General features: G+C 40.4%; 1 protein-coding gene across 1 annotated transcript in view; it reads left to right on the top strand.

The window, feature by feature from the left end:
- ALK (ALK receptor tyrosine kinase) overlaps positions 1–25,219 on the top strand; it is a 221,736-nt gene that overhangs the window by 50,497 nt on the left and 146,020 nt on the right. The window contains exon 3 of the mRNA XM_041489383.1: positions 9,349–9,550. Coding sequence (XP_041345317.1) covers positions 9,349–9,550 — 202 coding nt within the window. The remainder of the gene's footprint in view (positions 1–9,348; positions 9,551–25,219) is intronic.

Below are 25,219 nucleotides of genomic sequence, written 5' to 3'. Positions count from 1 at the left end.
CTAAAAGATGAGTGAAAAGGCGTCTGCCAAACAAAACTGGCATGCAGACTGATACCTCAGTCACTGACAGACAGGTGGATGGAAGTGGTGTGGACTAGAGATGGAGGAAGGATTGCTGAACATTCGGATGAACAGGGATTTGGTGACAGATGCTTTATGCTATGAGGCATTTAACAAGCTCTGGATAGCATCATCACATTTTCCACTACTTACAATGACAGCTGGCCAGCTAATAGACTCCTGGCACTGTGTGCATGGATGTACATGCATGTATGTGGAGAAGATGATGACAACAACAAATTGAAATGTATGAGACATTACAATGCATCATCTTGTCATGATTTATCTTATTTATGTTGTCTGTGGACCAGTGTCATAGTTCTCCAATGGTCTGAGTTATGACTCTTGTGCACTTAATGCTGACATAATGGCAGCTTCTGTGCGATGAGTTTAATCCTGACAGAAAAAGCAGAAAGAGGAGTGCTACACCACAGAGATCTAATTAGGTGCCTTCTCTTGTGGCTTTCTAGCTCTGCAGAGGACTAACCTGCAGTACTAACTACTTGTTTAACGTGGTCTCTGAACTGTGAGTGGCTTCAATTCTGTTCCAGGCACATTTCTATTCAGGCATTTGTGCGTCATAGTATTGCTGAACTTCTTAATTTTTAAGCTTTCAGCCTCCTGAGTGTAATCAAATAAGCACACTCTAGGGCAAAACAGCAACTAGAGGCACAGCACTAGGCATCCTTTCACACCCTCCCCTTAACTACTGCTCACACTGAGCTCCTGAACAGGCATTCTGCCTCTCTGTTTTTACTGACAGGACCAGCTTCCTTTTAGCTTTCCCTTTAGGTCTGTCTTGTTCATGATAACAGAAAATTCTCCCACCCTCTTGTCTCAGAACAGGCGTCTCAAAAGCAACTTGCTGTTCGCCTCTGTCAGCAGCAAAAGAGAAGATGCATGTTGGTTAATCAGCTGTGCAAGGCAGAATTATTTAAAGACTCTTCTGTCATTCTCAAGGAAAGATTTTAATTTCAGCACTGAATTTTAAGTTTTTAATTAACTACTACTTTTTTTTCAGTTCAGTGCTTTTTAGCTGGGAGCAAGCGTTGCTGAGTCATTTAGGAATTGGGCTGTAACAGCATCTGGCTCTAGCTCCTATTACAGAAGGCAATACCTGGAGCTTTTAATTGTTTTCTTCTTCTTCCATCTGACTTTCCTTTTGAAAAACTGGATCTAAACTGCTTTGTGAGAAAAACATCTCCTATTGTTGTCTGTCTAAAGAATACTGTGATGAGCTCCAGTTTTTCCATATCACTATGCTAGGGATTATTGGAGTTTAAGCTGATAAATAGTGACAAATCTTTAAAGGGTATTCACTTGGACTGCAGCTCACGCACTGCACCTGAGCATAGGGAAGTGACAGGGGAAATCTGTGAAAGAATTGTGTGGAGGTCACTGCTAAGAGACTCCTCCCTCTGTGTGTAAGGCTTCAAGGTTGCTTCCAAGAGAATAGTTAAAATAATCAAGAAAATTTCTGAGGCTGAAATCTGAGAAAATGAAGGACTCCTGTCTTTCCTAACTTCAAGTCACATTTCTATAACACTGCTGCTGTTCCCAAGGGTGGCAGTGAACACTAGTTGTTTGAGGGACAAGGTTTTATATGAGTGAAGCCATTGAATTTAAGAGACATCATATGGGGCAAATCAAATTTGCTTGATGCCTTAGTAACAGGACAAAATTTTACTTGATTTTGCTTTGATGGATTATTGACCTTCCCCTTTATACTTAGGAAATGAAAACTACTTGAAATAGAAGGTCATTTTAAAAGAGTTTTGACTTGCAGATCTCAGCTCTGATACCAATCTTGGCTGCATGCTGTTTGCAGTTGTTTAATGTCTGCCCTAACTTGTCCATTTGTAAAATGTATGACATGCCCACCAGAGTTAGTATGAATTCATTAGAGCTTCTGAATTGCTCTTGCATCATCCAGAGAAACGTGCTCACACTCCTGCTCAGTATTAGAAGTGAAATCCCAGTTCTATTTCAGCTAATGGCAGGAGCTCTGATCGACTCCCAAAGAGGTAAGATATCATCCAATTACCATAATTAGATGGTTAAGAATTGTTCAGCTCCAAATTTTGTAATAATTCAAAGACCGTTACCTGCATGAATTTTAAGTCAAATGCAAGTACAGCAGGTTGCAAATCTTCTGGTGCTTATGCAGTCACGTTGCACTCAGCACTGGAGACCATTCACATTCTTCGCATTCAGCACATTTTGGATCCTTGATGAGGCAATTAGAAAATCTGTGTATATAAGCCCAGAAAAAGCATAACAGAATCTTTTCTTTAATGTTGTCACTCAGGTAGTGCCCAGTTCTTTCATGGCTTTTGCCAACTATTGAGCTCCTGCTACGAGAGTTTTGCTTGAATAGTTAATTTGAAAGTCAAGTGTGAAATGAAGAATGCAAAGACCAGCTCTGTGGGTTGTTTTGTGATACTAGTGGAAATGTTCTCTCCAGTCAGCATCTCTAAAGACTATAAAACTTGATTTAAATAATTTTTTTCTACTGTACAGTCCCCAACAGACGTTGACTGTTAATAGTTTTTACAGCTCTAATTTAATCTGGAAGAGTATTGAACTTGTACGTGAAAGGTAATAAAATCCTTTTAGTAGGAAGATGGAGTTTATGTTCAGAATAACAATCTATCAGTTTTGCAAAGATTGTTAAATTGCTGCTTTATTAGTGTGCTCAGATTAAGTCAGCCTAGCTGTATTTTGAGTCTTGCTTTTCACAGAATCACAGAGTTGTTAGTGTTGGAAGAGACCTCAGGAGAGCATCCATTCCAACCCCCTGCCAGGGCAGGGTCTCCTGGAGCAGGTGACACAGGAGCGTGTCCAGGTGGGGTCTGAATGTCTCCAGGGAGGGAGACTCCACAGCCTCCCTGGGCAGCTGTGCCAGTGCTCCACCACCCTCAGTGTAAAGAAATTCTTCCTCATGCTGAGGGGGAACTTCTTGTGTTTCAGTTTTCAGACATTGCTCCTCGTCCTGTTGCTGGGCACCACTGAAAAAATCGTGGCACCATCCCCTTGGCACCTTGAGATACTTACATGCATTGGTGAGATCCCCTCAGTATTTTCTTCTCCACGATAAACAGGCCCAGATCCTGCAGTCTCTTCTCACAAGAGAGAGAAACCCCTGATAATCTTTGTGGCCTCTGATGGACCCTCTCCAGCAGCTCTGTGTCTGTCCTGTACTAAGGCGCCCAGAACTGGACACAGAACTGCAGATGTGGCCTCACTAGGGCTAAGTAGAGGGGCAGGATCAGCTCCATTGGCCTGCTGGCCACACTCTTCCTGATGTGTTCCAGGATCCCATTGGCCCTTGTGGCTGCAAGGACACACTGCTGGCTCACAGTCAACCTGTCACCCACTGAGACTGGTCCTTCTCCACAGAGCTGCTCTTTAATAGGTCAGACCCATCTCATGCTGAAAATCCTAGACCTCAGCTGCAAGCTGAGGAATTGCCTCAAAGTACTTGTCCCAGAGGAGCTGTTTGCTGTTTTCTCAGGTGAAAACTTTGCTGAGGACCCCTGTTTCCCGATGTGACTTCTCAGTCTGCTGTCTTTTTGGGCTGCATCCATCTCTCCAGGGCTGCTGGCTCAGAAAGGTCCAAGGATGCAATGGGGTTGCACCGACCTCAATGAGCATCATGAGATTGTTGAGCAGAAGAGCCTGACCTGGCTTTGGCTGTGCTTTTCCCCCAAGACTGACCAGGAAGGATTTAGGACATGAGCAGTTAGCAGGGTGCATTCCAAGCTGTTGGGTAGCTGCCAGATGACCAGGTTTTCAAAGGGCTTGCAATAGGATTCCAAGTTTACCCAGTTCCTAGGGCCAAAGGAATGGCTCTGTGTTGAGAGCACCTCAGGGTTGCTTCAGCCTTCCCTGGCATGAGTTTCAGGTGGTTTGTGCATCCACATCAAATAAGGATGTTGGGTCAGAGATTGTGGGAATGGGCTTTGTTGCTGATGTGGGTTTCAGTACTTACCAGTTTGTATTTCTTCCTTTGAAAACTGTTTTGGACAGGTGCTTTGTTCATAGTGTGTCTGTGTCTGCACAGTACTTTAAATCAGTTTTGTTGTTTATAAATAATCTGTTACCTCATTAATCCTGAACAGCACAACTTGAAGCTGTCTTCATCACCTCAAAAGCATCTTGCTACTAAGCTGATAAACCATCCTTCCCTTTGTGTGACATGAATGTTAAAATGTTGTAAACAAGTTTCCAAAGGATCAACAGCAATTTTTCATGCAGGATATATTAATTTGTCTTGTAATATTCCTTTTATGTCAACTGCAATAATCTACTGTGCTTAAAGCATAAATATCTTTTCATGTGTGTTTGTCTGAAGTGACAGCAAGTTGCCAGAGATGTTATCAGACACAACATATGAGGATGAGTAACACCACTGCCTTATGACTGCAGCTACTTAAAAGGCAGGGGAAAATTGTCATTAGAAGCTGAATATTATTGCTAGGTTTGTCACACAGTATGTGAGTGTTTAGAGGGAATATGAAAAATAAAGTATTTCCATTTAGACCAGCACTTTCTGGAACACCACAGAGCAGTATCAGCTAGTACTTTTTCTGTCATATAATGCAAACATTGGCATATTGGGGGCAAAATACTGACTGCATTTCCCTCTGCAGACCTTGGGCTCTGTGTGATGATGATGAATGAGCTCAGGACCCAAGAAGTGCTAAGTGCCTGGGTCTGTGGGTGTTTATCTAGTTACAATTTAATTATTTTAACTGCATCTCTTCAATATCAGCATCGCATTGTGCAGCTAGGGTCCAATTTAAAACATGTAGCAAAAGAGTTCTGCAATGACTCATTGGTGAAGATCTTTGTGATAAATAACAGACCCTCCAGAGTCCTGAGCAGCAGAATGTCACACTGGCAGCCTGAACCATGATGGCACCTTTCATCTCAGCTCATGTCCCCTGGTATCTGAGTAGCAGCAGAAATTTGGTGGAAGCTACAGTGCTTTTTCTACTATTCACCCAGGGGGGATCCCAAGAGTCTTATTAGAGCTGCAAGCCAATAGGAGAAAATAACAGCAAGGAAATTCTAGCTGGAACCTTAGAGTCATACAGTCTACAGAATGATCTCAAAGCATGCCACATGGATTCCCACTGTGGGGAAATACAGGTGAACATGTAGCTTCTGGTTTTGAGTCACCATCATATTTTCTGAAAAATCCTTTCACCAGGATTTCTTCTTCTGGGAAGCTGAGAAACCTCAGAGAAAAATGAAAACAATAATAGTCTCATTTTGCTTCTCCTGTATTTTGCCGCTTTGGAATGTAGTCTGGAGATTGTTTGCCAACAGGTGCATGTTTGATTGGTTTCATGTGAATTGTTTTTACTTAATGACCAATTACTGTCCAGCTGTGTTGGGACTCTGGAAGGGGTCATGAGTTTTCATTATCATTCTTTCTAGCCTGTCTGTATCCTTTCTCTACTCTTTAATATAGTTTAGTATAACATTCTTTAATATTCTGTATAACATAAAATAATAAATTAGCCTTCTAAGAACATGGAGTCAGATTCATTCCTTCCTCTTCCATCCAGGGACCCTGAAAATACCACAGTTTTGCTGAGAAATTCTCTTGCTGTGAAAGAAGCTGTGAAATAGAATGTTCTTGTAGCCCTTGGCAGGGATGTGGAATCGATCTCCAGGCGATCCCTTAACTCTAAGTAGCAGTCTCTAGGCTGATCCTGGAAATGGTGGCCATATTGATCCTGTGGGGGAGCATCTCAGGAAACAGTGTCAGGCAGTGCCTGAGAGATTGTGCTTTTGAGGGAAGGGAAAAGCATAGGGATTTGTGTTCAAAATTTATCATTTTGCACATCAGATTCATTAATTATTCCTTTGTGGGTGCCATGGCTTAATCCCAGAATCTTGAAATTCTGCTGTATAAGAACATGTTTGTGGTATTAGAGTGAGTACCCCCATTTCAACTTGGGAAACTGTTCCCATAACACCAGAGCTAAGTGATGTTCTGATAGTTCTTTGCTTGGCACTTACAAACTAAAAGAGCAGAAGGTGAATACTGCTGCAGACAAGGAAGTCACCCATGAGGTAGCTGAGCTTTCAAAAACAAGAACAAAGTTGTGTTTATTCTCTCCTCTTTTAAAATAAAATAAACATGTATATATTATAAAAAATACAATCTCTTACCACTCTAGTATTTGCCCAGATAGGTGATCTCCCCAAAAGTATGCACTGGGAGGACATTTCTGACAAGACTGTGTTGGTGGTGAGGCCAGCACAGTGTAATCCATTGTGGAGCCGTGCCCTCTGCAGTGATTTCCTAGGCGCCACTTCACAGCAGCTGCTGTGGGGCTGTTCCTCCTGGGAACAGCATCCTGGCAGAGTGTGTTGGGGTAACCCCACCATGGCAAAATTGTACTCCTTTTAGCAATATAAACCAGCAGGTACAACTGGACGTGTGATGAGTAATAAGCTGCAACTGCACCGTGTGAGCCCTGCAGACAGAGAGTAGAAATAAAGAAGTCAGGACAAAGGAGATTTGTGGCTCACAAATTTGCTGTAGCAGCCACCCTGGCCTACTACTGGACTTCACTGATGTTTCAAACCTGACCTCAAGTCAGGGCATAAGAGGAACTATCCTTGGCAGCTCCCTTGATTTAGAACTACTGCAAGAAAAGAAGGAATGAGAGCTGCCTTTGTTTGTTATTTTTAAAATCTGACTCCCTGTTGCAAGGCAGTAAGATGTGCAAATGGCTCTTGCACCTGGCAAGTTACCATCAGCAATTATTGCAACACTTAGTGTCTTTCTGCCACCAGCAGAAATCTCTTTGCTCCATTTCATGTCAGAGATTTCATTGTTCTTGTGGGGATGGTAAAATTAAAGCCACAAGATTTACTGCTCTAATTCTCTTTTGTTTGCAGCAAAAGGGAGAGACAGGGAAGGATGATACATGTAGCTGGATTTTGTGTTGTTGGGTTTTTTCTCTTTTACTGACCAACAAAAATGACTGACAAAAACTTTGTTTAAATTTATCAAACAATTCCATTAGCAACTGTATTAAAGACTATTATTTAGACATAGGAATCTTGTTATTAAGAAAAAAAAAAGCTGTGACTGCATTTCACTCTCCTCTATTTGAAAATCTTGACATCTGAGCAGGCTGTACTTTGTTGTATCATGCTTTTTGTTTTATCAGTGGGTCTATGTTTTGATGTGTGATTTAGTAGTTTTCCTTGGTGCTGGTATTTCTTTTGTCTCCACCCTTTTCCCAGAAATGTCGTCAGCTAGTTTCTAGTTTCTATTTCTCCAAATTTTACCCATTTCCTAAGACTGTTTTTCTTCCTTGGAGGTTTATTGGTTCGTTACCGTTATTCTCCGCCTGGGTTTTTACTCCCAACTCTCCTGATGTGTTGGAAGTTGGGTCTGCCCCTGCCTTTTCCCTGAGATATAAGTCCTTGTTGGCCCCCTAATTGGGGCCCAGGAAGAAAGAGGGGAAGAAACACCATCAAATAAAGTTTCCCTGGGACCCCTGTGCGCTGCCTGTGTTTTATACTGCGCCGAAACAACTGACAACTGGGATTCAAGGAGCTCCAGGGGGAAAACTGCCGCCCCTCACTCTCAACATCAGCTAGCCGGGGAAGAGAAGCGGCAGTACTTTATGTATTTCTTCATGTTTCTTTCAGTACAGATGTTTTCTAGTTTTAGATGTCATTAATGTGGTGTAAATGTCAAGAACACTGCTTTTGACAAATATATCAAAAATGTTGTTTATGATAAATGTATGTACGTAAGGGAAGAGTGTTTGATAGGAATTGAGTTTTCATTTGTAGCCCTTCCATTATTGCCCTTTGTGTGACCTGAGATGATTTGCCAAATCAGACTTTTTCAGAGGGCACATCTGTGAACGCAAGTGCAGTTCCCATGTTCTAAACCAGCACCTGACTGTCAGCTGTTAAAATCCAAGCTCTTGACTCTCGGTTCAGTGGAGAGAATTGAGGAAAATCAAATAAGGACAATTCACCAGATGTCTCATGGAAGGAGGTGAATTGCTGCAGGAGCTCAGAGTGGCTGCTTAGCACGTCCTGCCCCAGAGCTTCCCCACTGAGGTGAAAAGGAGAAGGATTTGTTTGTAGCTCCTCAAGAGTATTTCTTAGACACCCTGGACATCATATGAGCCATGCTCAGTGATGTAGGAGATCATTTCTCTGAAGCTGCAACCTTGGCATTTTCAAAAACAAGCTTTTGCTCTGGCTAAAATTCCTGCACATTTAAAAATAAGCTTCAATTACAGCCCTGTTGAGCCTTAATTTCTCTCTCAATGAAATTACTCTTCATCAGACCTGCATGTTTTCAGTATTAACAGACGGGCTGTATTAATGGATGCTCCAGGTAATCAAGACAATGAGATTTCATTACCTGACCAGTGTTGCTAGAATTTGTGGACTATCATACTACTTCTTGCTTCGAGGGTTGGTCCCTTTCATTTGCCAGCTACAGGCCCCAGCGTGCTTGTTCTGTGGACAAATTGATAAATTAGTCAGGTGCCGAAAGGGAGTCATTTGACTCACCTGAAATGAGCAGCAATGGGATGAAAATACATTACCTCTGTCCCACTGGATAAGCCTCAGATTGTATTGAAATAGAATTAGGCTGAGGGAGTCAATGTAGTGGATAATAATGAAATGTTTAATGTGGATTAGCTGCATATAAAATTAATACATTAGAATGAATTGCTGAAGAAATGAAACTGTATCAGACCTTTATCCTGTCTCTAATATTAGACTTAAAACTGCTGCAGTCTTCTGTTTATAGAAAAGCATAAGAAAAGCTATTGAATTTGTGTTCTTTATTTGGGTGAGAGGACTAGATACAGTATAAAGTATTATAAATAAATATGTATATATACCAGAGCTGTCAAATCAGGATCCAACAGGACCAATGCTAATATATTTGGGTCTGAACCAGACCTGAGAGGTTGCAGACAAGAATCTAAAGCTAAAACTCCTTAATCACCTGTGTGGGCTTTTTTCTTCTGGGAGTTAAATCTAAATATAATATTTGTTTTGAACCATTCAGAGGTGAGTTGAAGTGTTGCTTTAATCTTAATAGGTTTAATACAAAATGGGCAAGCTTTCCAAACTAACTGGCAAATACAGTCCTTGACTGTGAGGTATGGAAGGGCTGCAGAACGAGCTGAAATGTAAAACTTGAAAGTATTCATCTGTAATCTAGGAGGCCTTGGGGTATTTCTAATTGTTAAATCTTTCTTGTTGCATCCTCTCTTCCAGGTTCTTTCCTGTTTCTCAATGCATCAGAGAGGCCCAGCCCCACCATCCTGAGCCCTTGGCTGAGGAGCAACAGTGATCAATGTGTAGTTCAAGTGGCTGTGTACAAGTTTTACCAGCAGAGTGGAGAATACATTGCCCGTGTCCATCCCATTGACGAGAGCAGCAGCGAAACCCTGTCAGAGGAGAGTCCACAGAAACACGGGTAAGTCTCATCCCCTCGTTTGACTCCCAGCTTCAACTGAGAAAAATCACTCAACTGTGTAGCAGTAGAGCCACAAAATGCATGCTGCTCATCTGAGGGGAGCAGGACATGCCACTGAGGAGATGCTTGTCTTGCATGGGTCTAAAATGTCACAGAAGGTAGAGGTTAGTGCTTATTTTATTATACAAAGCATTAGCAAACTTCCTGATCCAAGTAATTGAGCCTCTAAATCAACACCACGTTTATTCCCAGTGCTTGCAGGTACAGATAGAGTGTGGATTCTCATCCTCAGGTTAAAGCTTTTCTGCTTAATTCTCTCTCTGTGATTGCTTTTTACTACTTCTTAACCCATGTATACTATTGGGCTTAGAATATCTACTGAGTCTTTGCAGTTTCATGTTCCTGCATACATTTTCAGTTTTGTCTTTGCTTCTGGATGTTTTTTGCCCATAAAACTGTTCAGAACTGCTGGCAGGGGAGGAAAGCTTTTGATCTTTCAAGGGTGCAACTATTTGAAATGTTTTATCCTCTTTGTGCAATTAATCTTGATGATGTTTTAATTTGTCAGACTTCCTGTGTATTCTTTTAAATTTTTGTTAGCAGCAAAACAGCAGGAGATGAACACAGTAAATATTTCAAGATGCTGTAGGAGTAGAGTAACTCGGAATTTAATTTGGATATATGTGAGGTTAATGTTCTACCTGCTCTATATACTGACTATTTAAAATTTTTATTTCTTACCTTTGTTGTGAAATGTGTTAAGAAGCATAATTTTTACCAAACATCTCAAATGTTCTTTGTTTTGATGTGATAGATTAGAGGGTTGCTAATAGCAAATCCTGCTGGCTTGTCCTCGTAACAAGATGTGATTATCTGATTACTGTCTACAGCAAATTCTGTATCTTCCAGTAGCAAAAGGAGAATGTGCAATAAAAAGCCTTGCAGGAGATAACCTAACTCATAGAAACAGTTTGAATAGTTGTAATTCTCATATAACACATGGCCTATAAAAGTGAGGAGGAGAGCTTGTGTGTGGATCTAGATCATACTTAGTTCCAGCAACATCATCCAAATTGTAAATTGCTGTTGATGTCTGGGGAGAGGTAATTAGAGGAGCCACAGCAGCTGTCTTCTTCCTTAGCTCTTTGCAAATGCTGTGTTCTGTGTCACAGCTAATAAACATGCTTTGTGCAAAGTGCCTCCTGCCTTGGCACTGCCTCTGCTCCTTGGCACTCCCAGGGAATATTGCTGTGTGTAAAACGCTCAGCATGGAGGAGCTGTGGCTCGGATCTGTGGGTGGGCAGAACTCCCTGGGAGCACAGGCAAGTGCCAAATGTAAGGAGCCTTGGAGGGAAGGCAAAGATTGCTTTAAGTACAGTAACAAATTCCTGCCTTTGCCATCTGCTGGGGATAACATGGATGACTCAGCTGTGTGTTGCAGATGGAGATCATCACCACAGTAAAGAGGGTTTGTGCTTTTGCTGAAGGTGGCTTTGGTTATAGCTTGACTGTCCCATATGCTTGCCAGAAGTGCAGCTTGCTCCCCAACAGCATCTCTGTGGGGTGTGGAGGGCTAAGGATGTGCCTGTGGCTTCCATGGGTTTGTATGTCTGACTCCTTGGTACTCCACATGCTGGAAAACTCCAGTTGGAGCCACCAGCTGGTTCATTTTCCCCTCCTCCTTTGGTCCTGTCCCTTCACTGCAAGAGGCAGTAACTCTCCTCTCAGCTCAGCAGTGCAGAAAAACTCTGCTACTGTGCCCGCATAAATGTCATATGGGGAAGGTTAAATAGCTTCTCACAGCCACAGATGAGAAGGTCGCATTTTGTCATCATTTGCCCTGAATCTTCATTCCAGAATTTGAGTGCCCCTCCTTTGTTTGGAGGGATAATATTAGCTATTCCAGCTCTGATAACAGAACATGTAAATCTCACTTTTTAAATCATCTTTTTTCCTTTAAATAGGAATCCAGTATAGCTGATGGAAAGTCAAGAATAATTCAATGGAGTTCTTAAATGAACTAGCAATCTTACAGTGGAAATCTGTTCAATATTTTATTTTGTCTTGGAAATTGCAAACAATTGTGTTCTTTTATAATGAGTTCTTTGACCATGCTATAACCAAATAATTTCTAAAATTTTGTAAGGATTTTAGCTGTAGGCACAAAGTAATTGAATTCCCCAATGATGAGTCTGTGCTAGAAATAAAAACACTTTAAAGTTTCACAGCTGACACTTTTTTGATTCTATGTGCTTTATATATTGCTTTGCAAACCAGAGGTGTGAAGTGTGTGACTTTGTGTGCAGTAGTGAGTCCATGCCATTGCCTGAGATCAAGCTCATAGCAGGAAGAAGGTGTTTTATTGAAAAAAAAAATGCATATTAAGGGTGATAAAGCAATAAGTTAATTCCAGGATGGATTTTCTCAGATCTTGAACCATGCACAGCACTAATATCTTCTTTCCTTTTTTTCCCCCTTTTTAAATTGTATAACCCAAATTACATCTATTAATATCTTACAAGGTCTTCACAGTTCATCTACATTTACTAGAGAAAAAAGCAGATGCTGTCAGGTATTACCATTTCATTCAGGGGGAAACCAGGCAAGCCAAGGTTTTGGATGATAGCACTTGAGGCTGATTTTAAGTAGAATATATGTAAAGCTATGAAATTGTATTAGGTAAAGACAGAATGGGTCCCAAGTATTTATTTGTTACCAGAGCTCACCCATGTTGTCTTTGTGTGTAAATTACTGGGTATGATTATGCATGAAGACTCAAAGCAGAACTATGGATTTTCTGTTTGCTCCTCTGGTTTCGTTCTTTAGGAAAAAACACACCTGTGAACTAGAGTTGTATGAGTTCCATAATGAGCCAGAGGGGCTGCAGAAATGGTTGTTTGGAAGACACCTGTTTGTTTTGTTTTCTTAGCTGACATATTTCCCTGCAGCTGATGTATTGCATGCAGGAAGAAAGGTGGCTAAGCTAAGGTGCATCACCCTGCAGTAGGGTGGGGCAGTGGAACACACACCAGGAGCAGAATGGCAGAAGTGATGGTTGGGAATGGTTTTTGAGGGATGAACACCAGAGGCTGGCAAAGGGATACTTGTTTTGTGGTACACAGAAACTCTGCCAAATACAGCCATAACTTTTATATATAATATTTACAAGAAAGCTTCATAATCAGAATGTAACTATGTCCATGTTTATCACCAGTAGAATTGTATACTTTTTGAAATTATCATTGTCTTTAAAGAGTTAGTAAGGTCTTACTCCAGTTTAACTTGTGGATTTTGGAACACCTTTGGTTAGACCTTCCTAACCTAACTCCTAAACAATCAGTAGGACTCCTCTGTGGGGAACAATACATCACTGTGTTCTATCAGAGTTCGTTTTGTTGTGTGGCAGTGTTTCTAGCTGCTGTGAGTCTGTGGATGTTTTTGATGTGGTTAGTCTCTTCTGACATCTCTTGCAGTTCCGTTGGGTTTTACAAGCACCCGCAGATGATACAGGGAGAGAAGCAGAGCACTGCTATTGATCCTTTGTAATGGCAAAAGAGTTGTTATAATTCCTGCCATGGAGCACAGCACTCTCTGATTTATCTCAAATGATGCCAAATGTGGCTACAATCTTTTGCTATTTTTCTGTTCCCATGGTGCTGTATACAATCCTTTCTTGCTATTTAATGGGGTTCCTATTTTCTATTTCGGTAGGTGAGAAGACATCAAGTATGTTTATGTTGCATATTGGTAATTTAGCAAAGCAGAATTGCTACCACAGTTTGAATGTTGACTTTTGGGTGCTTGTCAGACTGCCGTTGTGGCCACTGATTTAATTTCACCTCTCATCTTTTTTTTCCCATGTGTTGCATTTATAATTACAAAGCAAGTAAGATTTTAAGTGTGCTAGTAGAGTGGAGAGAACACAAAGGAAATCAAGGAAATCTTGTCAGCAAGATTAGAGTTTGTAATAAAGGATTGATTTTAATTTCTTTTGATCTGTGTGTTTTGGAGAAATTAGAATTGGGCAAGGACAAATTTATCATGGTTTATTTTAATTACCATTATTACTTTTCACCTCTACATGCACTATTAATGGTGAGCTGCAGTATTATGTAATATATATCAAACCAAACTTTTTTATAAAAACATGGCAAATGACACCTAATTTCAATGTGGTCTTTTATTGTTGACCTCCTTCATCACCAAGCTTGAGACTGCTCTGAAGACTTTTGTGTAAATATTGGAAGTTGATGGTGTTTCTTAAATAAAACATGAAATGTGAACATGCATGCATGAGAAAGGAAGTTATAAAACACTAATACTTCACATAGCCAGTACTTCAATAGGTGTATGAATACTGCTGCACAGAGCACTTCCAACAGAGAAAGTTCACCTGATTCTGAAGGCTGCTGCAAATCATAATAGGCTATTCCCTTTCTGGCATCTACAACTTCACTAAAGATTGATTGCATTGATAGGTGTCAAGGAAAATATATGAAGGAATCAGTAGCATCTGTCACATTTGACCTTGGGGCTTGAATTGTGAAGGTTATTTCTTGTACTAGTCTTGTTCTTTTTCTTCCTTTCCTACCAGTAGCTTCAGTAGCCTGTCTCAGGGGGACTTAATAGAAGGAATTTTTTGTTGTTATTTCTTTTATATTCTTTTTGTGAGGATGGGGAATGTTTGGTTTTTTTCCCCTTCTTGAAAAATTTCACTAAATTCAAGCCTTTGTTTTGCTAGTGCCTGGGCTCACACAAAAAGTTTGAAGACCAAAGTCTTAGTGTATATTTAGGGCATTTAAACTTATTTTTAAGCATCAAAATGTGTCTCAAAATTTACAGGATATTTTTAGTCTCCAAGAATTCTAAATCAGGAGTTTAAGTGATTTGGTTCAAACTATGCATTTGAGAAATTCAGATAATCCAGGAAAATAATTTGGATTTATGGATTCATTAGAAACTAAGCTCTCTCACCCTGATGGCCAGGCACCACTAATCCTTAATTTTAGAGAGATAACTTGAATTGTTCTAGACAGAAAATCAGCACTTAAACTTTTTCTGTGCTATTACACACTAGCCAACTTTTAGTCCCTTTCAGTCTGTGAAATCAAGTGCAAAAGAAGGAAAAAAAGGGGAAAGAAAGGTAAAGACAAAGTTGGTGTTTCTTTTCCCCCTTCCCTTTTCAAAGGATAGTGTATTCAATACCTAGGAAGAATCAGTTTGATATCTTTGATGGCAAATGCTTGCATATGGAAAAAATATTTTCTTCTCTACCTAATAAACCTTTGGTTCTTCCAATACCTCATGTCTAGACCTGAGGAAAGCTTTTACTCTGTTGGTCATGGTCATGGCACCTTGAGGAGTTTGTTGCTATTTAGTTTTTGGTTTGAGCAGCCTCACAGAATCAGTTAGGCTGGAAAATACCTCTGAGATCTTGGAGTCCAGCCTTTGTCCAAACACCACTGTGTGTGTCAGCTAGACCATGGAACCAAGTGCCTTGTCCAGTGTTTTCTTAAACAGCTCCAGAGATGGTGACTCCACCAGCTCCCTGGACAGCCCATTCCAATGTTTAGTCGTCCTTTCTATGAAGGAATTCCTCATAATATCCAGCCTTAGCCTCTCCTGCTGCAGTTTCAGAATGTGTCCTCATCACTGGTTGCCTGGGAGAAGAGATTGATCCCCACCAGGCTACACCCTCCTATCAGGGAGTTGTAGAGGGTGATAAGGTCAGCTCTAAACCTCTTTTTCTCTAGGCTAAACACCCCCAGCTGCTGCTCACAGGATTTGTGCTCTAGACTCTTCACCACCTCTGTTGTCCTTCTCTGGAAACCTCCATGTGTTTCCTGTGTGAAGGGCCGAGAGCTGGACACAGGATTTGAGGTGTGGCCTTGCCAGTATCAACTACAGGAGAACAGCACTGCCCTGGTCCCGCTGGCCACACTCTTGCTGATCCAGGCCAGGATGCCCTTGGCCACCTGGGCACACTCTGGCTTGTGTTCAGTGCTGCCAGCCAGCACCTCCAGGTCCTTTTGGGCTGGGCAGTTTTCCAGCCACTCTGCCCCCAGCCTGCAGTGCTGAGGGCCATTGTTGTGGTCAAAGTGTAAGCAGCAGCACTTGGTCTTGTTGAACCTCATACTGCTGGGGAGATTTAAATTAAAATCATTCACGATCTGTAAGGTAAAATACAGCACTGCAAAGTTTTAGGCAATAGTATGAACCTGATATACAAATGTCTGCACGTTTGTAGACCATTTTCCCATTCTACTTGGGCACAAGATGATGTGGCTCAAGTTGTCGCTTCCACACTAGGGTGAAGTAAATGTCCGTACACTTTTGTCTTAAAAGTCTTGGTGGTTTTGCTGCTGCTGAAGTGCTCTATTATGACTTGAGATAAACATGGGTCCTTTTTGGAGTTTTTCTTTTTTTTTGCTTTAGCGCATGCCTTATTTTTCCATGTAGCCTTAAGACAACAAAGCAGTGTCTTCAAAGGGCTCCAGAAAGGTTTGCTGTGTTCTCAGTTGAAGTTGGGCTGTAGCACCTTATTTCTCCTTACATCTATGTGGAAGTGAACTTTTTATTACAATTAATGATATATTAATATTACCAGAAACAGAATTTTGAGTGCCATTCACTATTGTGGCAGATCATATTGTGGAGGAACGATATCCTATGATCTCTTGGACCAACCAAGGCCAACTGACTTAATTCAGTAGTGAGTAATTGCAATTACTTTTTTTAGCAGTCAATCACAGTCCCAATCAAACAGATAGAAACTGATGGAAAATCAGTCTGGGGCAATATGGGGGGAAATTGCCCTTTCTTTTCTTGTAATATACGTTATCAGACAGTTATTAGCTGGCAGTGCTGCCTTTTATCGATGTCTGCCAGATTCATGCAAATGGGAAGACCAAAGTTGTGTAGTATACCTCCAATAACAATGATGAAACAGGATGGAGGATATAATTTTAAAGTTGAAATAAAGTAGAAAATGAGAAATGTATGTCAAACATTAAAATTTAGCTTACTACTGAAGCACATTACTTACTATGTAGAGAATGGAAAAGAAAAAAGAAAAGAGGAGTGTATTGTTCAGGGTAAGGGCTCACTTTTTACCAAGTGGAATAGCCTTTTCAGCTGCTTTGAACATAGTGCTGAACACACTGTAGTGTAGGAGGATTGGAGTGGGGAGCTGGATTCCCAGTATACCTTGGCACAAGGATCCTTATGGTTTCCCAAAAAAAATCACAGGACCTGTTGGTGACCTTCGACTCTGGGAGCTACTTCTGCGCAAGAAACCTCAGAGTCTGGCACATCTGACTCTATAGAAATTATGGCAAACTGACCACACTAAGAGAGTTCAGCCATCCTTTGTTTGTCTAGTTTGGATATTTGTTCTTTGAAACCGAAGATTCCTTAACATAAATAATTTCTTACAGGCTAAAACAATTTCTTCAGACCACTCTGAGCAACCTAATCCAACTTTTTTACAGTGTAAAGCCTGGGCACAAAGATTTGTCATCTTAAACTTTTGCATCTTGTATCCTTCAGAATTATTTTCAGGTTCCTCTTCTCTGGCTGTTATGCTATTCTCACTTTCCAAAGTATGGGTTGGCTTTTTTCCCCCCTATTCTCTTATCCTTGTTTCCTTGTTTTATAGATCTTGTATTTTCTTCTCTATACAAAAGCTTCTACTTCAATTTTTAAAAGTCATCCTAAACTAATCTTCACAACCTCATGTTGATGTTAGTCCATGCTGCACTTCCTATCAGTTTGGACATGTCAGGATGAATTGAGTTTTGATAAAATCTAAACAAGCAAACCACCTGCCACACACCACCCAGCCTCCTCTTCCCAAGCCTGCACAAACACTTCAGTTTGCCATCTTTTTCTTTGTTTAGGTGTCCTTTCTGCTATATGAAACTGCAACAGTCTTTTTAGGATCCTTTGCTGTGTCCAAGTATCTTTGCCCATAGCAAAATTCTTCCGACATTTGTTTCCAGACACTAGGCAATTAATATTGCCGGCCTTGTTTCTAGTTATTTTTCCACTCCCCTCCAGCTAAGCTCTCTGTCATTCTGCTGTTGGCCAAGTTTTATAATAAACCTGTGATATAATTGCTTTCTGTATCTCCTACTTACTTTTGACCTTAAAATCCATCTGAGTTGTGTGCACCCTCCTCTGCGGCTGTCCCATTTCGGAGCATGGCTTTGTCATTGTGTGCAATTTCCTTGGGGCTTTCCCTGCTAATGCTTCAGAATCTCCTTCTTATCCGAGGCAAATCTACCCTGCTGTAGGAAGTACTGTAGAAGATTTACAAGGTAATATTCCTGCTTTCAATTTCAGAGAGAAATTAACTAGGTGCTGATAACTTTGCAAGACTTTAAAATCGTGTCCTTGACCCATCCACCTGCAAAAAGCATTCCTGTGGTGAGAGTGCAGTTAATTCTGCATTCTAAGTCAGGTTCTTGGCTATCCCCCTGAAATTCTCAGTGGTGTTCCATGACTTAGAGCACAGGGTTCAAGTTTTGTGGGGTAGCTTTGCACCCTGGCCTTAAAGAGCACTGTCTGTATTGCTGATCACCAAAAATGTTGCCTATAATTCTCAAGTGCTGGTAAATTGTGTGTTTTCCACACAAGAAAAAAGAGAGCTCTGATAAACTTGACCTCTAACTTACAATTTGCTTCTGCGTATTAAAAAAATCAAAGGCTTATTCAACAGGAATTAAGAAGCTAATTCTCAATTCCCACATGGGAAATTGAATGAAGGCTTAGTAATTATTTAGATTCTGATGTGTGCTGCAGTGGCAGAGGCAGCAGCTTGAAATTCTTTTCAGCGGTTGAGGAAAGCACTGCAAGACTTTCCACAGGGATACAGTGAGGACTGATCTGTGTGACACCAGTGTGAAGCACTTTGCAGAGCTTTTAATTTAAAAGTCATGTACCGTATTTGTTAAATAGTATTGCTCCTGCTAGAAAGCATTTTTCTGTTAAATAGCTTCCTTTGTTTTGAATTTTACTGCTTTCTATAGCACACATCTAGTACAATAGAAATTATATTTCTTTAATAAAATATTTTTCCAGAGCTCTTTTTCGTACTAGCAGGGCAAACCATTACTGCCAGCAGCTACTCCAGCAAAAGCATGGGGTTTGGGGTTTGCACCAACACCAAAGGTACAGGTTTCAGACAGGCTTGTCAGATCTGTTTTAAACAGTGCTTGAATCAGGACTTGTGCATTTTTGTAGAAGGCTTTCCCTGCACTGTGCTGATTGTTTTTCAGTATAGGGAAGCCGTGAACATTCATGGCTTGTTCAGTAGCATTTTGGCATCTTGTCTAGAGAAATGAACAGTCCTCCGCACCACATTTGCAAGTGCTGGACTTCTCCATTTTATTTTTTTTCCTTTTTTCCTCAAATGGTTGTGTCCATGTGTTTTACTTTATAGACATTGAGTTCTCTGAGTCATCAAGAACAGCTTTTTATAAACATCAATCCATAACTTTATGGTATTTGTTGTGTCTTAGATCAGGCTGACTAAATATGATTTTCTGTTGGGAATAGCAGCAATGAAGTTTGTCTGCTGAATGTAATTGGAGCTTTTCCTGATCATCCCTGGCTTGGTGTGCCATTTGTGCTGATGGATTGAGGCCACAAAGAGGCATAATAAAGTTCCTTTGGACAAGGCAAAGATATTCCAAGCTTGAACCTGCAGCACGTCTGTCTTCCTTGGTGAACTTCACATGAGGATAAGATTGCAGAAGATTGGCACAAGTCTAAATTTTTCACAAGGCAATGAAGTTTTTATGACTCTGCTTTATCTAGCAAGGAGTACAAGCGGTAGAATAAATGAGACAAAGTCAACAGGCTCTCGTATTCAGATCAGTGACCAGTTATGATGCCTTTATAATAGAACAAAATTACACTAAGGGGGAGATTTTAATCAAAATATTTGCATTGAAATACTTTTTAATAAGGAACCAGATAATCTGATTTTCTTCAGCAGAAGAAAATTCCAAAGCTTAGAAGTTTCCCTGTGCAGTGTGCTTGCTCAGAGACGTTAAGATAATTTTAGTGAGATAATTGTTGTTGGTACATTAAGTGCAGTGGACGACCTGATTATTTTTAGGATGTTAAACATCCTAAGAGAGCCTATCTAACTTTACTGCCACACCAGAAAATCAAACCATGAGACAATCTGTCTGGATATTGTCTTGGTTTAAATGTGTTCACAAATCTAGCAACTGGGGGTTTTTTTGCATTTCTGTCCCTTTCTCCTCTAAATGGCTGTCTTTCAGGAGGCTGTGGTTTGGCAAGTGTGGGCTAGTGCTTTTGACACTTCAGATCTATATCAAAACCATGATGATTGCAATTTGTTATTATTTCATGCCAGATGAGCTGTTGAGAGGCTCATTTCTTAGAGGCCTCTAGATTACATCTGACACAACTTGATTTCCCTTTTTTATATAGTCTCCTGTCTGGGAACTTGGGCTCCTTTCATTCCTTTAGGCAATTTCTCCAGGTCAAAGCTGGGACTTGTATGTGGTCTCTTTGAAAGGGCATTGACTGCTCTTAGTTTCTGTTTTAGATGGAGCATTTTGATTGCTGGTATCAAGGCAGTTACAGCTGTCAGTAAAACAGCTGCTCTCAGACAATGAGAGATGCCATCAATGTTTATCAGAAATCAGACGACTTTCAATATAATATTTTTTTCAAGAACATCTTGCTTTTTATTTATTGCCTTCCACAACTATTCTAGTACAAAAGGGAGAAAAAAATATCCTATAGAATTTTACTGACCTCTTTCCTTAATAATTAAAAATTGAGAGATTGGTGTGGTATTGGATGACAGAATTTCTGTCTTCCCATCAGCTCTTTTATCTATTCTTGATATTCCCAGGGATCACTTCTCCCCTCTTCCCTCTATCTCAACACTTTCCCCTTCTAGTTCTGTATTCCAGGCTCTTCTTCTAAACAGGTTTCCAAACCCTCAATAGGTCTCGTTTTCGCTCTCATTTCATCTCCACTTCCTCTCTCTTGCTCCTGTTCTACTTGTCTTTGACTAGGATATATTTCTTCATCCCAAATTCTGGGTCCAGAAGCTGAGGGGAGCATCGTGGTTTAACTGTGAAGAAAACTGACTCTACCGCAGCCCAAACCAGCCCAGGGAGGCACTGAGCAGCTGATTTTGTGTGCCCAGCTCTGGTACTGCCTGTTGCAGCTCAGAGTGTGCACTGGACACCTTCCCTTGTGCAATTCAGCTGCTGCTTGTGTAGGAAAATCTCTGCCAAGGGGGCACAAACATCAGCTTCTTAGAGCTTGCAGACTGGCCTCAGTGAGGGGAATTTTCTCAGCAACACCCATGTAAATAAAGCAAGTGATTCTATAGCTCTCCAGAAATTCTTTCATCAAGTGGTCTGAAGGACTCTTAATAACACTAAGACCCAGCTGAAGGAGGTGGCACTATACAGATGGACACAGTCAAGCATTGAGGAGGTGTTCTAGCAGATCATTAGTGAGCTTGGAATTCAATAGATGTGTGTCTGAGTGGTGCTGCATTTATGGTATTTTTTACTAGAAGAGGGCAGGTTTTGATGGAGAGAGATAATGTTGATGTCTGGGTTTTCAAAGTCAAAGGAATTGATTCCTGTGGAGATTTTAATGTATATCTCCTCTGTCTCATTTGAGTGGCCCAACACTGTTTGGAGAATGGGCTTTAATACACTGAATTTCAGCATAAGCACAAAGTCTAGCTTTTGCATTTGTTGCAATGCAGAAACATTTGTAGGGGCAAAGTTAAGAGGAAGAAATAATTGTTCATAGGCTAGGACTATTCTAGCTCTGCATCTGTCCCTGAGTCCTCATCCTGAGCAGCACTTGGCAGATACATTTCTACCCTCCATGGGGATGTGCTCTTTTCATCTTCTCTTCCCCATGCTCCTCTCAGCTACCCTCAGTGCATCAATACTCCCCAATCCTGAGATATGGATGCCTGATTTGTGTCTGTCTAACTAAGTTGTGAACGTTTTTTCCGCAAATTAATCACTACCCCATCCCAATTTCATGTGCCTTTGATGCCTGGTTTTAATTGCCTGAAAGTAGAAAGCTTCAATGAGCAGAAAAATTAAAATTGCAAAATCCTGATGGCTTTTTGTAGTTGAGTTATTTGCCTCCAACATCAACCTGAGGAGTATGTTTTTCTCTTGGCGTTTTTTTTTTTTTTCTTAAGTGAGTGAATGTCTTATTAGCTTTTCATTTCTGATAGAGCCGCAGGCTTAACTGCAGTGGATAGACAACATTTTAGGTCCAGAACACGAAACAAGTTCTTCATTCCTAGATTCTGAAAGAGATCTTGCCAAGTCAGTGAAACAAACTTCACCCTTCTTTTAAGCAGGACTTGACTTAGGAACAAAACCTGCTCTTTTAAAAGATTGAAACCCCTAATATGTAGCAGAGTTTCAGGGATTTCATGAAGGAGATAAAAGTGGGAATGAAGCACATTGTGTCCAGCTGAAAAACCAGAAATCGTTTAGAACAATTGCATGATCTTTTATTCAGAAAATGTGTCTTCCATGAAATCAGGACTTTTCCCATGAAAAAAACTTAGTGTTTTTCCCATGTTGGTTTCTTGGACTGACCCCAAATGCCTTGTTAGCTCTCTGTTCAGGATTACAGTGGCTGTCATTTTGCTGCCTGAGTTCACACACAGCAAAGTTTGTCCTTTTTCACAGGGATTGTTCTTTGTTCCTGTGAGACAGCACGTCTTCTCCAGCCGCTCTGTGGCAAGTTATGGAAGTGACATGACTTGCAGAGCATCATCAGAATGCTGCTGGGAAAACTCTTTACATGAAGAATCATGGCACTGGAGTGTCTTTCTGTCAGTGCTGCACAGCACCATGGCTACAAAAGAGAGTGCAGTTGAATGATGAATCTACTCAGACAATAATACAGGTCATGTATGTAAAGCAAAGTTAAGCATACTGATAAATTAATATCTTTATTTTTGATTGCTTTAAAGACGACAAAAATGTGGTCCTACTTTACAAATTGTTTGGGCTTATAGAGCTTAATGAAGTGTAATAGCAGAGCCGAAGGGTCCCATGTTTTCTCAGACTGAAGAGTAAAGTTACTTTGTGAAGAAAAATCCCCCTGGTGTAGAACAAGTTATTTAGTTTTTGAGTGGAAAACAAGCTGTCTGTCACATTGCTAAATTTCAGATCTGAAATTTGTTGCCTTTTATCCACTTGGGGTTTTTTTCTAGAACTGATATAACTGTTTCTCACAGTATTGACTTTTTCTTAATCACTTCTTCTCATAGTTTCTGTAATAATTTATGCCATGATCATGCTCAGCTATTATCTGCTGGCTGATAATAGAGTTTGTTTTACAAACAGCATTCTTTGTAATGGAACTGTTTAGTACTGGCACAGCAAGCCATGGTAATAAATTCTGCAGGTTAATGTCATTCTTTGCTCAGCTTTTCCTCAGTTATCCATCAGAAAGTGTTTTATTTTCTGTTCCTTGCCTGTGACAGCCCTAGTGAGAGTTGTTTGGGTTAGTGAGTTTTTTCAGCATTTAGGTGTAAAACTGATTTTGATGCCTTTTACCTCTGAAATGTATTTTAAACATCCTATTGGAAAGTTCAGGATGTACCTGAGGAGTAAAGACATAGCCTATATTGTCTGTCTTTTTATACAGTTACCCTTTTTGACCATAATAGTTATTTAGAGTTGAAGATCCAGAGATTGCCTTTGGAAGGAAGAAAAGTTGGCAGCGATACCAAAGGTTTGGATCATCTTGTTGATTTGAAAGTCTTGTGTTCCTGAAAATGAGAGACCTCAAACCCCACAAAAAAGTCTATCAAACCCCACAGCTCATGTGGCCCAGAAGCCTCTTAGTCTTATTTCTGGGCCACTCTCAGTTCTTACTGAGCTCTGTCTGATGTTTACTCTTTTCTGAATGTGGTATTCCTGGGTTTCTTCCTTGTTGTCTGTCCTTCATATATGCATTATACCATATGCAGGAACAAGCCTTTTCTCTACCACTCCCTAAAAAATTACTTTTTTTTTTCTCTCTCTCTCTTTTTGCTTGATGTTATGAAGAAATGAAGTATTTTTGGTTTATGTACTGGCATTGCCTATGTAGGTAGTTTGTGTGTGTGTGTGTGAGAGAGTTTGTGCATTGAGTGTGACACGGTATATTCTTAATCCTTCATCCTGGAATGACTGCTGAAGGGTGGCTTTGTGGATCCTTATTCCCTCTTGGAAAAGCCTTCATTGTTATGCCAGTCTCATCCATCTTTTAGGGAATGCAGGTAGAAAGTTTTTTGATGCATAAGCTCAATATGTTTTCTACCACAGAAGGAGAAGGAAGGGAGGTGAGTGTTTCTCCAACTCATTAATCAGAATGAGAATGAGAAATTGTAACAACTTCCCAGCCATTTACTATTTGCTCTAAAGTAAATCTGTCTAAATATTAGTGCACTGGTGATAGTAAAAAAAAAAAAAAAACAACCAAAAAAAACCCAAAAAAAACCACCAAACATAAAACAAAGGAGGGGGCTAAGGGGGTAGGCAGGAAAAGAACCTTGTCATTAGCTTGTCAAAAAAAAAACCCAAACAAAAAACAAAGGAGGGGGCTAAGGGGGTGGGCAGGAAAAGAACCTTGTCATTAGCTTGTCACATGCTGTACATGGTAGACCAAAGATATATGTACTGTGGCATCTCTGTAATGAAAACTTGAGCAATAAAAATAGTTTCTGCCATGTTCTGGAACAAGGAACTCCCTGAGGAAACACATTAACAGTATTTCACATTACAAATTATTATTGCATATTCAGCTATTGTTTCAGATGAGAATTGTGTATATTACAGGGCAAGGGAAGGAAGATAAAGTTAGTGTTTCCTCTGTAAGCAGAATTAAGATTTTGTGCATCTGGCTATGTCAGTTTTGGCCTATAAATTTAAGTTAATACTTTAACAGAATAATGAGTTTCTTGTACCTAGGATGCTTGATAGACTTACACATGTAGTTCAGGATACACTGGTGGTGGCTGAATTCGGGAATGTCTTGACTTTCACTGTGATTAGACAGAAGAAACATTGTAGTGTGAAAATGAGACTTGTTGGATGTGTCTAGTAAGGAGTAATCTCCCATGCTGAATGTAAAGACATCATGTTGCAGAGGTTGAATATTAGCAAATAACAGTATTTTGTGCAAATAGTGTTTTCTGCCATGCCTAAAATTTTTTAATTAATTAAATGCTTTGTTTCATGCATTCCCTTTCTACACTCAGGACAGCATGTGTCTGGAAAGCTGGTCATTTTCGTTACCTGCTTACTTTCTAATTAATCGTATGACCTTGCACAGGAGGTCACTGTTGTCTTCACAGCAATTTGGAAAAAAATTTAAAACATCACTCAGGGTTTCTATATAAACATGTTGCCAGCAGAAAGCTAGTTATTAGAATGCTGATTTTTCTCCTCCTCCAGCCTCCTTTCGAGAGGAAGGATGTTCCTACTTCTACCCTTTATGGTGCCAGGAAATAGCCTCCAGCCCTTCTGAGTTGTGTGGTTTTGGCTCTGACTGCATTGCTCAGCTTCCCTTTCTGATTTGTGAATTATGTGATTGATACATACTTGCACTTTGAAATTTAACTTCAAGTATGTGTAAAAA

Source organism: Pyrgilauda ruficollis, unplaced genomic scaffold (genome assembly GCF_017590135.1).
Source record: "Pyrgilauda ruficollis isolate IOZ18807 unplaced genomic scaffold, ASM1759013v1 scaffold93, whole genome shotgun sequence".
In the NCBI taxonomy this organism is placed as follows: domain Eukaryota; kingdom Metazoa; phylum Chordata; class Aves; order Passeriformes; family Passeridae; genus Pyrgilauda; species Pyrgilauda ruficollis.
Note: the sequence above shows the minus strand (reverse complement) of the source record. Positions and strands in the feature narration are given on the sequence as shown.